The 15,994-nt window shown below is 39.3% G+C and overlaps 1 protein-coding gene across 1 annotated transcript; it reads right to left on the bottom strand.

Moving 5' to 3' along the window:
- Positions 1-134: 134 nt before the first annotated feature.
- LOC117299512 (CCR4-NOT transcription complex subunit 6-like) lies at positions 135-15,994 on the bottom strand. The gene is made up of 9 exons (XM_033783059.1): positions 15,902-15,994; positions 10,249-10,673; positions 8,052-8,249; positions 5,960-6,136; positions 4,609-4,794; positions 3,537-3,617; positions 2,753-2,872; positions 1,660-1,917; positions 135-1,308 (listed from the first exon to the last, which is right to left on the bottom strand). Exons 2-8 carry the CDS (start codon positions 10,483-10,485, stop codon positions 1,705-1,707), a joined length of 1,212 nt encoding a protein of 403 aa, XP_033638950.1. The 5' UTR covers positions 10,486-10,673; positions 15,902-15,994; the 3' UTR covers positions 135-1,308; positions 1,660-1,704.

The following is a 15,994-nucleotide window of genomic DNA, read 5'->3' as shown; positions in this document are numbered from 1 at the left end:
CTTTCAGATGCCTTGAAATCGAGACCTCAGCTGAGGTCTGTTATTAAATTCAAACATAATGAGATCACTCTTTCTCAAAACTATGCTACTCAAGAGGGAGCCGTTTCTCACATAATTAGATACTTTTAACAGCTCTCCATTGCCCGTTACCTAGTAAGTTTCTATGCTAACAATTATTTGGAGTAACTACCAAAAGCGTCCAGTGCCTCTAATAATGTTGTATTGAAGATTTCAAACTTACCAGAGACCTCTTTTGGAACTAGTCCCATTGTATTAAATAGCATAGGAGATAGTGACTTTGCTGTCAAAAGTTCCTTCATGCACTGTTGCCCTCGCCTTCGGCTCGGGGCTCTATCCCACGGCCACGACCCTGTCGCTACCCCTTTATCCCTAATCTATGTTGTTAATGCAATTATACGCCTGTTATTATTAGTCACGATAGTACAAGAAAAGTTGCATCCGTTGGTCTAATTTTGCTCACTCGTTATATGCAGGATGTTATGTATATCACATTTTAATTAACACCACTTATTGATAAACGTATACAACTGTGTTATACAATTGTTAATACTTAATAAATTCATCCTTTTCGAATACGATGCAGTCTCTTCCTGAGCGACAGCATTTATTTGATAAACAAAACACATTTTTATTGATGTTCAATACATATATCAGAAATAAATGACAGGAAAATTAACGGTTTTATTTGAATTCACTTAAAGAATTATGCCACGGTATACGATGCAAACAATGGACAGTCGGTATACGATGCAAACAATGGACAGTCGGTATACGATGCAAACAATGGACAGTCGGTATACGATGCAAACAATGGACAGTCGGTATACGATGCAAACAATGGACAGTCGGTATACGATGCAAACAATGGACAGTCGGTAGACAAATATTGTGTCAATCAACCCGGTATTTTATTTTATAACTCAGCGAGGACTCGAAGGTGAACTAAAATAACAAATAATCAAGAGATAAATAATATATAAATACATAATTGACCCAAGAAATCAAGAATCCAAGAGGGGTATTAAAAGAAAACAAGCAATTAGAGGTTTTTGGAACGATTAAAGAAAATGCAAGGTTACCGGAAAGATAAAAGAAAACAATTAGTAAAGGCTAGAACAAATTCGTTGCACCACATTGATAATGTTCAATTATAACAGTTATAGACCATACTAAGTTCACACTTACAAATTGTTACCGGGGAAATCACTTCAATCAACACAGTGAGACGTAACGGTGATGTACAGAGGTTTACGGGAGTTAACGGCGGCAAACTGATAGAACAAAAAACTGTTGGGAAATACACACAGGATAATCAAAGTAAATTAACGAACAAATTTAGTGGGTCAAAATAAGACTTAAGAATAAAATAACTTCGCTAGTGGCCCTATAAAACATTTGCATACGAACAAATAACTTCGGATCTATTTTAGTAAATAATAGTATTTTAGATCCTAAGAAACAATCAGCTTTTGACCAAAAATAACTCCGAAAAGGCCCCAAATCATCAAAATAGAAACTTGGTAACGAACGCACCCAAAGAACCATACACCGGATAGTCGATTATGGTTAATACGAGAGCTTCGTCACAGTGTCTGGAAAAGTCTAGTCTGGACAAGTCTAGTCGAACAAGTCACTCACCCAAACTTGTTCAATGGTGTACACATGTGTGTCTGATGAGTTGGTTTATGGTGGTGTGAGAAAATCAAATCTTGCTTTGAGTAGGAGGTGATCTGATGGAAAGCTCGGGTTGGGACAAGTAGCAAACGGAGTGATCAAGTGTTCATCAACCATCTTCAGCACACCATTACACTGCAATACGTCTGAGCTAAACCAAATGTAGTCAAGAGTCGCAATGTACTTCGCAGATCCGTACGTTTCAGGATCGTTTCGATAAACCTGAGGACATTTCAAATAACACAAACAATAATGTCATTGCTATTATTTTTGGTTTGACCAAAATAAAGTTACCAAAGTAGGATTTCCTCCAACGACCTCTGGATTTGCATCAGAGGACATTTTTAATGACGATGATCCCCTGGTCAACCGCTTGATGGTAAAAAAAAACATTGTGAGAAACGACTCCCTCAGAAGTAATGTAGTTTTTGAGAAAGAAATAAGTAATTTTCCACGAATTTGATTTCGAGACCTCAGATTTAGAAATCAAGCATCTGAAAGCACACAACTTCGTGTGGCAAGGGTGTTTTTTCTTTCACTATTATCTCGCACTTCGACGACAAATTGAGCTCAAACTTTCACAGGTTTGTTATTTTATGCATTATGTTGAGATACACCAACTGAGAAGACTGGTTTTTGACAAGGATAAAAAATAACTAGAGAGATGAAGCCAGTTTGACAGCATTTGATAAGAAAGAAACGACTTGCTTGATGCAATGGGTCAAATAAAGCTCACCCTGCGGTAGTATTGGCCCAAGACGACTAGTCTATAGACCTTATCGCAAATACCAATGCGCAAGCGCAGACTGTTGAATGAGGTGCATTGTGGGATATATATGGATCAAATTTGGATATCAGCAAGACCACAATGCACCTAATTCCAAGCTTTACGCGCGCGCCCCGGTATTTGCGAAAAGGTCTATTACGCTCAGTTGAATATCGTCAAAGTGCGCCCTCTTGTGGTATAATTGAACCACAGCTGAGCGTATTACACTTCCCACTATCAATCACTGTCGTCTTTGGCCCAGACTAGCCCCGAGTTGGCTGGAAACATTACCTTAGGGTGACTAGGGATTGCATCAAACATCATCTTAACAGCATCACTGGGACGATCTCTCTTAGGAGTCTGGTACAAATCAGAGGAGTCTTCATAGCAGGAGAAGGGCAACTCGTGACCCTATGTCAGAACCAAATAAGTAACCAATGTCTTAATCGTTTGATTACTGACGATGACTAAGAGCAAGCTAGTCGAAACGTTGATAGCAACCTTAAGCGCTCACTCCGTGGTAGTGCAGTAAATAACGATTCTATAACTATAAGCTTAAGTATGTACTGATATAACTCCCGGCTGATGTCTGTACCTTCCGCCCAGGTAGTAGTTATTAAAACAAGCAGGACAGTGTTTTCAAACTGAGAAGTCTCTCTCGAAAAAAAACCCACGATAAATCTACTCTGCAGTAATGATATTTATAGCAAAACAGTTCTCTTCGAAACAAACTACATGGTAGGATGTTACCGCACACCAAATTTATTATTGATTACTCACCATGCAATGACTCAAATCATGATAGTTAAAGATTTTTAAAAAATCTAAATTTTTAGGGTACTAGATTTCTAGAATCGTCACTGAACAAGTTTGTGTTCTTCGTTGAGAATATTGCAGTGAATTCACAATTGGTCATAGGCCACTTTCTCACAGTTATCTTTCAAATCGTGTATGCAAAATATAAGTTACTTGGTTATACAAGTCATTGTATGCATTGCATATAACACAAACTTATGTCAGCAGTTTACAAAGACGTTTATGGTGCTTTAACTCATTATACATGTAATGTACTCACCAGTATTGCTTCGTATGCACTCCTGAGACTTGCCGATGGGTGTGTGAAATGATCGTTGAATATATCCATCAAAGACACAGTCTGCAAGGTACAAATACTGTGACTCAGTGCAAGTGTCATTGACAAGATCAACAGTTTCATGAAGGTTTCAATGTAACAATTAATTGTTCTGTTCAAGTGGTGTGGCACATTGTTATCTTGCTATAAATACAAGCAAAATCCCCGCAAATAATAAGGGATTAGAGGGACCCGTTGCCTTTGAGTAAAAAATTGGAATCCACAAAATGGCGTGATGTGTTAGTTCACGACGTATCGGGAAAACCATGCAATTCGAGGCATATTTGTGTGGACTATTATATTCTGCTTTTAAAACATCTTTCTAACCTTGCCTGACAAGCCAACGTGTCCCTCTAAACGAGTTTTGACATTGCAAGGTCGTGGCTAAACAACAAACGGCCGAGGTGTTAAAACGGCTGTTTAAGACTGTGTCGCCATTCTTTATACTCAACTGATGTATACTTCCATCAAAATATCAAATAACCCCGACATGTTGAAAACAAATTTTACAGTTCAGCATTAGCTTCTTCCCATGCTGCATAAACTTGTATTCATTATCACGCGTCAAGTATAATTATGTAGCTCCTAGAATGTCGTCATACGACATCTGTTCTAAAGTGCATGGATATTGCCTCATATATTGGGTTTGATTACCACCATGGTGGTTGGTGTAGATTTTCCCGCAAGACAGCTTCCCCGGGTCGACCCGGTCTGCCCCGGTACGTTCGAATAGCTTTGACGTCGTTGTTCCTTTTACCAAGGTCATCCCCAAGCGCCCTGCTCGTGGAACCGGTCACTTGGGGCTGGCCCCAGGTGCATGACGTCACAACGAGAGGGCGAGTGCTATCGTTCGATTAGTTCTTGTCGGGGGCTCACCCGAATGAGAACAGCGGGGTCGAACGCACCAAACAGTGAGTTTATCATACCTCGGTGAAGGAAACACCTCAACTTAGAATTCAGGATTTAGAAGAAAAAAAAAAGGTTATTTCTTGAGTTTTCCTTAACAACGACTGACCTTGTTAGTTTCTTTATCACTCTGATCAAAACTTCGTACGTATTTAGTCATGGAATGATTGAAACACCTATCATGAAGCAGCTGGTACCCGGGATGATGTGGTTCCTGGTTGAAATCGCCACACAGGATATGCGGTGTTTCTAAGCCACCAGAAAATTTGATGAGTTCGTTGATGGCAAACGATACCTAAACATAATTGTGAGATTTTCCATGTGTTTATTGATACTAAATAATAAAGGCTCACCTGTTATAATTCGCCATAATGGAAGATACATGTCTTAAAGGCAGTGGACACTATTGGTAATTTTTACTCAAAATGATTACTAGCATAAAACCTTTCTTGATGACGAGTAATGGGGAGAGGTTGATGGTATAAACCATTATGAGAAACGGCTCCCTCTGAAGAAGTGCCGTAGTTTTCGAGAAAGAAGTAATTTCCCACGAATTTGATTTCGAGACATCATTATTACGAACTTGAGGTCTCGAAATCAACCATCTAAACGCACACAACTTCGTGTAGCAAGGGTGTTTTTTCTTTCATTATTATCTCGCAAGTTCGATGACCGATTGAGCTCAAATTTTCACAGGCTTGTTATTTTATGCATATGTTGAGATACACCAACTGTGAAGGCTAGTCTTTGACAATTACCAATAGTGTCCACTGCCTTTTAACCCTTGAGGGCGCTATTTATACAATGAAAGTGGCAATTTGCATAAAGGCTTACAGGGGCACATCTTAGGCCGTGTCCGAATTGGCGACTTCGGCTACAGCTACGGCTACATCAGCGCGTCTGTCAGTGTTGAAAAATAGCAGACGCGCGCGCCCTAGCCGTAGCTGTAGCCGAAGTCGCCAATTCGGACACGGCCTTACAATGTAAAATTTGCATCGGAGATCAAGAATATTTTATTTGCTTTTTACATTAGGCCTACACCGACGTGTGTTAGAACTGTTTACTCAGTACTTTTCCGAGTCCTTTGAAATATCGTTGCGGTACCCGCTGCCAAAGCATAGGATTCGAACTGCCTCTAGCTACCGGGCATTCTCGGTACTAATTGGTAACACGCTGTTCTATAATTGCAAGGGTCGTGGGTTGAAATCCCACCCGGGTAATATGCATGTGAATTTTTTTTCGCAGGACTCTGGAAAGTATTGAGTTTGCAGTTCTAACACAAACATCGGTGTATGGGTAACAAAAAAAACTCAACATCGAGATTAAATAACACACAACATTTTAAGCGGTTGGGCTTTTCCAGCTATTTCACAACATGTGTCATCCATGTTTTTTTTAAACATTACTTTTTCTAACCGAATGAAATTATTTACCAATTTCAACTTCCTGTAAGTAATTACCTCTAATGAAATCAAATCCATTCTTTTAAAAAAGTCGAAGCTGAGGTGAACATTACCAACGGCGAGGAGACGCTTGGTTTTGTGACATCGGAACAAAGTAAATAGAAATGAGCGTCTACTGTCGGTAAGGCTCAACATTGTTTCCTTGTCATCTGTAACTCCATTTCGCGCATTTTCCTAACAGGGATTAAAATGTCACAACATTATTCATTGACAATGTTAATATAATAATAATAATATCAAAGTCTTATTAGCGCACATATCTACCAAACAAGTTACTCATGGCGGTGAGTATGTACAAACTTTCAGAAAGATAGGTTATGGCAGTGATGAATTCTGAGACCCAATTATGTTGCACCATTATACACCTTGTACAAGGTGCTACGGCGCATACAGTAGTCACAGCCAGGAACACCGGGGCAAACCCCATTCTCGTTTCGTTAAAGCGCACTGGGTTCTTTTACACTGCGTTAAACAACACGTGGGATCAACTGCTTTACGTCATCCGATGGACGAAGCTGATGAGTGTCTTGCTTAAGGACACAAGTGTGGATGGGGGTATGAAGTAACGTTCAGTCTGCAAAGGTATGAATAACGGTAGATGATCATTGTATCTTCATAAAAACTGTACAAACGTAGTCTGTGTATAGAACGTCGTATGTCAACGTTTTGGAAAACAGGTCGGAGAGGACAAAGTTGTTGGAACTTCCAGTTGATGCTTCAGTATTGGCATTGTACTGCCTATTAAACCACATTAAATGTAGTGTGGGGTCTATCAGTCTAAAGTCTAATTCGATTGTATAAATCAATTCAGGCACCAACCTAAATTCTATTCTATGGAACAAGCAATCGATTGACTTTATTTCACAAGGTGGCTGTTTACAAACCGCTTCCATCACAAAACTACGTGACAAGAAGTGCAAAATATACTTGTCACTGACCCACGTTTTAAACCAATACTAGCTACACGAGAAGAACTGATATCATAAATCATGCATTCAGTTCAAAAGATTAAAAAGTTGTTTGTTGCAACAATATTCAAATGGACATCTGGGGGGGGGGGGTATCACTAGCAGCACTCAATGGAACTGAGTTGAATAGTGACAATACCAAAAGTGCAAGCCATGCTCCGATGGTCATCAAAAGTACCTACAAAAAAGGTTGGGGTCCTTTTATGGTTCAAAGATCGGTAATGTGCCTTGCCTAGCCACATGATGCTTACACATACACCGCGTTTACACTAGATCCTCCTACAAGGATCCAAGGAGGACCAGATCCCGAAAGCGAGATCAAGCATTTTTGTGCCGCGTTCACACTTGAGTATGATCTCACATTGATCCCGCATAGTTAAACGGAAGTTCAGTTCAGCTGACGGCAAAGGTTACTGTGCGAGGTCATTGATTGTGCGCGCGCATGTTCCCTGAAATACATGTAACCGGAACTCGACGCAAAATCAGACACAAAACTGACCAAACTGACAATAACTTTCCTATGTACACAATAGAAAATATATTTAAAAAATAATTTGTTTGAATGCTAAACAAATATGCTTAGGCCCTACATAATAATTAACGAAAAATGGTCGGTACTGAACATTCTGGAGGACGCAAAGCGTGTGAGTTATGCATCCACAACACAATGTATACAATCCCCATGTACATTACACCATGGGCAACACAAATATATTTTTTTGGGATCCCATTGTTTTGATACAATTGGGATTCAATGGGATCCCATTGTTTTGATACAATTCAATTGGATTCAATGGATCTGTGGATCCCATTGGATCACATTGAATTCATTTGAATACGTCCCAAATTCTATACCAATCCCATTAAATCCCATACATCTCTCAATGGGATCACTTAATTCTTATGATTTTTATCAATGGGATTTGTTTTCCTGGGTATGTGATTGATATCGACTATGGTATAATAAACAATACATGTACAAGTAGTTGCTACAATAGTGAAATCTAAGTCCATAGAACAGACAGACATGAAGGAGTCATAATCGCACCCAATCAGAAAAGTACAAAGACGTACTAGAGATGACTGATGTACTTGTGCAGGAATATGTGTAAAGGAAATACCTGAAAAACGTCTCTGAAATTGCCGTTCCTTTTTTTAATCAACTGAAAACGTTGCTGTTTGTGAAATGTTGCCGAACCATCGGTCCATGGTCTTGTATCGTGAGAAGCCCGGTCATTAGGCCGCTGAATGTAATCACCAATGTAGCCTCGATGCTTCATCGCTGGTAAAAGTGTCTGACCATAGTACTTACAACTCACCTCATGAAAGAAGAAATGTTTCAATAATTAAAATGTGAAACTTCTGTATGCCTAAATTTTATTTTCATTCATTTCCTCAAAACCTCAAAGATGTATAGTCATTAGCGAAACCATTAAGCTTTTGGAGACCAGTGACAGTCAGGCTATAGAGAGCAACAGATCATAAGCATAGCAGAAAACATTAAAGGTGGATTGGGCAATAAAAAATGAATTAGTGGCATTTGACTGAGTGAAGTCCTTACAAAGTCATTTCTATATAGAATCATAATTAGGGTGTACACAAAATTGTTTGAATTAGAAGTGGTTTAAAAGTGTGCCTATTTATGGTGTTATTGCAGCATCATCAGTGCACTAAATGGAGGAGTCCGACTTGGGCTCCAAGAAAACAGTTTTGGTTCGGGCCCTAATATTTCACTGCTTGAACACCAGTTAATCCCTTTTTTTCATGAAATATTTGTACAATTTGTAAAGACGAGTTGTATTTTAAAAAGATACCTCATCGCACGCCATTAACATTGGCAGACAACGTTTTATTCGAAAAGACTCCAAATCCATTGCTTTAAATTTGTACAGCAGCGGCAAATAAAACCAAAACCTACGATAGGCCCCAACGTGCTGACAACAAGAAAAAGAAGAGCAGTCCTTGTTGCACAGAGCTGTGTGTTTCATTAACAAGCCTAATATTCACAGAGCTGTGTGTTTCATTAACAAGCCTAATATTCACAGAGCTGTGTGTTTCATTAACAAGCCTAATATTCACAGAGCTGTGTGTTTCATTAACAAGCCTAATATTCACAGAGCTGTGTGTTTCATTAACAAGCCTAATATTCACAGAGCTGTGTGTTTCATTAACAAGCCTAATATTCACAGAGCTGTGTGTTTCATTAACAAGCCTAATATTCACAGAGCTGTGTGTTTCATTAACAAGCCTAATATTCACAGAGCTGTGTGTTTCATTAACAAGCCTAATATTCACAGAGCTGTGTGTTTCATTAACAAGCCTAATATTCACAGAGCTGTGTGTTTCATTAACAAGCCTAATAATATTCACAGAGCTGTGTGTTTCATTAACAAGCCTAATATTCACAGAGCTGTGTGTTTCATTAACAAGCCTAATATTCACAGAGCTGTGTGTTTCATTAACAAGCCTAATATTCACAGAGCTGTGTGTTTCATTAACAAGCCTAATATTCACAGAGCTGTGTGTTTCATTAACAAGCCTAATATTCACAGAGCTGTGTGTTTCATTAACAAGCCTAATATTCACAGAGCTGTGTGTTTCATTAACAAGCCTAATATTCACAGAGCTGTGTGTTTCATTAACAAGCCTAATATTCACAGAGCTGTGTGTTTCATTAACAAGCCTAATATTCACAGAGCTGTGTGTTTCATTAACAAGCCTAATATTCACAGAGCTGTGTGTTTCATTAACAAGCCTAATATTCACAGAGCTGTGTGTTTCATTAACAAGCCTAATATTCACAGAGCTGTGTGTTTCATTAACAAGCCTAATATTCACAGAGCTGTGTGTTTCATTAACAAGCCTAATATTCACAGAGCTGTGTGTTTCATTAACAAGCCTAATATTCACAGAGCTGTGTGTTTCATTAACAAGCCTAATATTCACAGAGCTGTGTGTTTCATTAACAAGCCTAATATTCACAGAGCTGTGTGTTTCATTAACAAGCCTAATATTCACAGAGCTGTGTGTTTCATTAACAAGCCTAATATTCACAGAGCTGTGTGTTTCATTAACAAGCCTAATATTCACAGAGCTGTGTGTTTCATTAACAAGCCTAATATTCACAGAGCTGTGTGTTTCATTAACAAGCCTAATATTCACAGAGCTGTGTGTTTCATTAACAAGCCTAATATTCACAGAGCTGTGTGTTTCATTAACAAGCCTAATATTTATAGATAAGCTGAGCCTTTCTGATAATGTATGTGGGTTTAGTTTTTGAAGTTCGACTACAAAGGCGGAGTATGTCCCTATGCCTACCTCTTGCATGCAGACTACATCAGCGTCATTATGATTGTCTATCTCCTGCATTAGGAGTTCATGGCGCTCACCATTCGTCACATCGTCTTGACCAAATTCCTTGGTTTCCTGACAAAGATCTTGATTGAGAATGTTGTAAGTCAATATGACGAACTCTCCGGTAGTTTGCATCGGTTGCTTGTGCGATTCATAGGCCCATTCCCTCTGGAGACAAACTGGTGGTCTTGTGGACGCCATGACTTTCACACAATGGCACGCTGCGCGTATTTACTGCTTTTCGGTTAGCGTAAAAGTGAAAAATACATTAATCTAAAAAACGTTCAATCCACACTTCTGCTTGCAGGAAACCCGAACAGTAGATGTCCACTTTTGGACCGTCAGTGTAGTAAATTAGCAAAATCTGCTCACTAAGACATCAGAAATCACTGAAAAGCAGAAAAATGGATAACACTAAAAATGTTCAATCTACTTTTTTGAAAAATTCATCAGGAAACAACGTTCAACCTGCTTTTGGGTCATGCGTGACCCGCCACATACAGTTGTGTAGGTTGTCAAAACCTACCAAGCGTTCCTCTGCAGACAAGCCGCAGACTGGGAGCAAATAATCAGTTCCTATAGGCCGCACACACAAAGACACAACAACCAAGAAGTGTGAAAAATCTGGGTTGAGTTACAATTTTAGTTATGTTTATATTTTACCATAATTTCACAAAGCATGCAATGGTGATGAAACTTCACCATGAAATTTATCGGTAATAGTTGTTCAAAATACAATTCCCATTTACAATGAATATACTAATTGTATTCCGCAATTACACCATTTCTGAAAGACGAACAACCACGTATTGTGTGGGAAATGCACACCGATCGCTAAAATTGATCACCGATTTAAAAAAAATACCACCGGTTGGAAAAGTTGATCACCGATTGCAAAATACCATCACCCATCCCTAAAGTTGATCACCGATTGCAAAATGCCACCACTGATCGTGATGCATCACCGATTGCTAAAGTTGATCACCGATCGCGTAGGACCATCACCGATGACGATCACCGGTTGCAAAATACCATTGCCGATGATTAATTGCCTCTTTGGCGTTCCATACGTTTGTTATAAAAATCCGCCGACTCCCGCAGAATTGCACGCGGAATGAAACGGCTTGGAGGTTTTGACAAAGTCCGAGCATCCGAGCTACACACAGTCACGGCCTGTGTACATTTTATATTTATACATGCACTGTGCAGTACAAAGTGCACGGTCGATCTGGTGTGTTTGTTCATCCAACCAGGTTCAAGAGGGGGCCATGGGCCGAAGGGCAAAAAGTCCTCTAGAAATAGAAGAATGCTGCAGCCCCAGAGGTGAAGGGGAGATCTATACATCAAAATGTAGGGAATGGTGCCCTCTCCAAGAAAAAACAATATTCTCATAAAAATATTGGTTCGCAAGCGAGAAATCCTAGATGGCGGCTAAAATTCAAGATGGCGGCTATTTATTTGTAGAAATTTTTAAGAAACACCCTAAATGAACAGCTATTATACAAAAATGTTGTCCTGTTGCATACAAATTATGATTTGGAAGGATTTCACAAAACATGGAAAGTGCCCGTTTACCAAATGGCTGCCATTTTTTAGTTAAATAGCACATTTTTAGCAAAAAGTCAACAATGTACTACAAATACATGCACAACTTTTGCATGCAGTAATGAAATTTTGTTGAGCCGAGTATAAAGTTGTTAGTTTTCCCCAACTGGCATACATGAACTAGTTTTATATGCTTTGAAAAACCAGAAAACCAGAAACTGGGGGGGGGGGGATAATGTGCCCCCATTTAGCCCTGGTTAGCCACGCCCACAAAAAATCTTCGGAATTTCAAACATCACAATTACAAATGTACAAGTTTCCTGAAATATTATGAGGGGGGTAAATATTTTTAGAATTGCATAATTTTTACAGTATGTACAGGTAAATGTAGATCATGGAATTGGCTCCAGTGTCTGTGTCCCCCCCCCCTCCCTAACAGAGACTTTTTAGAAGGAACCGCTGGCATCAATATGGAATATTGGAATAAAGTGACGTTTCTTACTTTAATGATTTAGCTACTAAAGGGAAGGTCACATAGAAGTCATGGCTGACAAGAAAGCAAACCTGAACTAGCGCCCTGACTAGCCCAGCACAATTTTAAAGGGCAAGTTTATTCTCTAAGCCACCTACTGTGTTTGGAAAAGAAGAGTGAAATCATACTGTGAATTATAGGGAACACAGTGAAGCCACATAGACAGTTCTATTTGTAATTTTCACAAGACACAGGTGCGTCAAACAACTTTGTTACTGTATGTAAAGGCCTTAAGACAAACAGAAAAAGTAAAACCGGTACATACTCACAGCGTTTCAGATATCTGTAATAGTTAAGGCGCAATCATTGTAAAATGAAGAGCACTTTTATGGGACAGGCTATTCTGAAACTACTGGAGGCTTGTTTTGGTTATAAACGAACAGAGGGAGGGAAGGGCGTTGGATAAGTGGTGGTGGGGGGGGGGGGGAAGAGAAAGGTGTGGTGAGGAACAGCATACATCTTCCATGAAGTTTCCATGAAGTATGCCTAGAAACATTACAAGTAAGATGTTGTAGTTTCTCATAACTTGTGAAATGTCATATCTGTATTTCATAATAATTATTATTACGTAAAATTTAATGCCGGCATGTTATATGTTTGATGAGTGCAAGGCATCAGTTCTTACTGCAGTTCTTACACAACGCTTCATTTATATGACTTGGGAGGTCAGATGTTTGAGTTTAATGGAGGGGGTGGGGGGTTGGGGGGGGGCAAGCCACAGGTTTGCTCAAACAGTCTCCAATCAATTAACGTTTTGTAGACTTGTGTGCAGGAAATTTGAAGGTTTTCCATTCTTCCTTATGTGTTGGACTCTAAGTGAAAGGTGATGAACATTCGTGTTTATATGTTGGGTTAATGTCTTAACCCTTTCACTTGAGTCTTGTTTCTCTTTGTGTTTATTCAGCCAAGTATTGCTAACTTCTTGAGCCAGTCTTTTTCTGTAGGGTCTGGCAATCTAGATCGTATTACTTGTTTTATGTCAATTGTAGGCCAGCAGTGGTGGGGCTGGGAAGAGTTTTTTTGAGATTTATAAGCATTCCCTTCAAAGAGGTGCCAGTGTTTAGGAGAGCCCGTTTAAAGGTGGAATGATGGATCTGTGCAAAGTATGGCAGGATGAACACGAGTGGGGGATTAGATTTAGTCGGTTGTTTTAAATTAGGTGAGGCAGCCAACATTGAGTTCCGGTGGTCTTCATTTACTTTACATGTAAGTGTGAAGCGGGTTAATTCTCCGTGTTGTAGCCAGTTCTGACAGTTTAGTCTTGAAGAAATTAACTTTCTCCTCATAGTCTTTTGAGTGTGTACATATAACATTTGTATCTTGTCGTTTCACCCTTAATAACGTTGCCAAATACTGATTTAGGGTGTGCTGAATCTCGAGCAAGATATTGGAATGTGTCTGCTTCATGTATAGCTACTCGAGTATCCAGTTTCCCTTCTTTTTGAGAACGTTCTCCTTTGTAAAGGACAAGGTCTAAAAAGGCAACTTGTTGTTCAGATATCTCCGAGATGAATCAATGTTGGATGCAAGTTGTTTAGCGTCCTAACGAAATCCTCTGCCCTGCTTCGGTTGCCATTGTAAATGATTAGAACATCATCTCTATCTCTCATGTAGGACACTATTTTGGGGTTGTTCGGGAGAATTGTTTCTTTTTCCTATTTGAACAGAGTGATATCACATATTTCTGGACTGCATCCGCTACCCATTGCCACGCCTATCGTTTGTCTATAGTATACAAATATTGACTGCTTCGAGTGCTATGGTTAAAACTATGACTCCCGAGGTGATCCCAGAGCGTTCTTATTTCCCGAGGCGAAGCCGAGGGAAAGTAGTACGCTACGGGGACCACCGAGGGAGTCATAGTTTTAACCGTTGCACGAGTAAAAGCAGTCAATATTTGTTTTATAACACCCCAAACATTTCTAAAATACTGTATTATTTAGTTACAGACCTGAATGCTACAGTCCACGGACGACGCGAATACAGATTACAAAAACTTTTACTGTGCTGCATGTAGTGTCGTGCAATCTGAAATGATTACAGACTATTAATTTTATCATCCTCGTACACGCAACGGACGTCTGGGTACTGCACGCCATGTGATAGTCTTCGGACTAGCGCACGGCAAACTGATGCACTATCACACGGCCGTCGTCTAGCAAAACTAAGACATGTCATGTGACGCACTCTAAGCCAATGAGCTAGCAGAATATTTGTAAGGGGCGTTATAAAATCTGTTATTAAACTCAAAGACGTTTGCGCCATTGACTAGTTCCAAAAGACAACGTGCGTGTTGTTTTTTGTGTTTTGTTTTTTGTTTTTTTGCATAGCGTATAGCCCTGGGTTTCCTCGTCTAAAGCATCACAAACTGAGTAGCCTCTTTTTGTGGACAGTTTGTGTACATTGAAACAATATCCAAGTTGATTAGGAGATAGTCTTTGTCCAATGTCAAAGTGTCATGTTTTTGGAGAACCTGTAAAGAGTCTCGTGTGTATGTGCTTTGTTGCTTGACAATTGGAAGCAAGGAAAAATCCATGTATTTTGAAATTTGTTGAGTTGGGGCCCGCAACCACTGATGGATCTTCAGCAGTAGGATAGGCTGGGTGTTTTAATCATCTGGTGGTTGTGGGGCCGGGGTCAAGAAACTTGAATATTTCCTTGGATATTATCCATTCTTTGAACAGATTAGTTACGGCCTGGTAGACCGCAGCTGTGATTTCACTTGTTAAAACCTCGTCAACCAACTCAGTCATAGTGCGAACCGGATAGTTGCCTAGTCCCCTCATGTATATAGTCTTTGTCAAATGATTTTATGACAATTTTTGTTTTATTTGACTTTGACGTCTGCTTTAGTAAATTTGTCGCACATTTTTAATTTTTGTTTTGGACAACTCCTCCAGTACACCTTCAATGTACGATTCTAGGTATGTGTTAAAGGTGACTTGAAGATTCCGTATTGATGGCATTCGGAAGGGGTGTATTAGGCTCTGCCTTTGTTTCCCGGCCATTAAAACGCGTAGTCTCATTTTTCTGAAAAGCAGTTTCGAATGGCGTAGGATGGTAGACCGTTTGGGAATGAAGTTTAAACCACGCAAAAATACGATTAGCTCAATATCTGTAAAATGTGTGTCTGACAGATTTTTTACAAAATAATTGCTGACTTTTTTTTGCTTTTTGCTTAAGAATATATAACCTCTCCATTCTCTTATTGGTTTTGGATATAAATGTTTCTGGAGAGGATAGATATAACATCTTCCTTCAACTGAAACCCATCATATCCAATACGCCTCCAGTAAAACGTTGGTTTGGTAGTACTAGTACGTAGTATAGTAGGCTACTCCGACTATGTAATTGTAATACATACATGATGTATGTATTGTATGGGATAACTTTCCGTATGGCGCCACCACTTTTTCACTCATTTTTACAAAAAGGGATATATCAATCAGGTAAATTAGATACTATATTATTTTATTGCGAATGAAAAAGTGAAGGCGCCATACGGAAACTTTTCCCATTTAACTCTTTCCATGTACTTACACATTCAATAACTGTATCCCAAGAAGACTCTTTAAATACAATAACAGGTTCAATTTCTTCTTTTGTTACACGACAAACACCCACTGCATGCAC

This window comes from Asterias rubens, chromosome 14 (genome assembly GCF_902459465.1).
Source record: "Asterias rubens chromosome 14, eAstRub1.3, whole genome shotgun sequence".
Lineage (NCBI taxonomy): Eukaryota > Metazoa > Echinodermata > Asteroidea > Forcipulatida > Asteriidae > Asterias > Asterias rubens.
Note: the sequence above shows the minus strand (reverse complement) of the source record. Positions and strands in the feature narration are given on the sequence as shown.

Bases quoted from the DNA above. Each gene is read 5' to 3' on its own strand.
- LOC117299512 (XM_033783059.1), bottom strand. From the start codon at position 10,485: ATGGCGTCCACAAGACCACCAGTTTGTCTCCAGAGGGAATGGGCCTAT. The intron at 8,250-10,248 runs GTAGGCATAGGG...TTCTTTCATGAG, and splicing joins ATGTAGTCTGCATGCAAGAG to GTGAGTTGTAAGTACTATGG. The intron at 2,873-3,536 runs GTGAGTACATTA...GTTCTGACATAG, and splicing joins GTGCATACGAAGCAATACTG to GGTCACGAGTTGCCCTTCTC.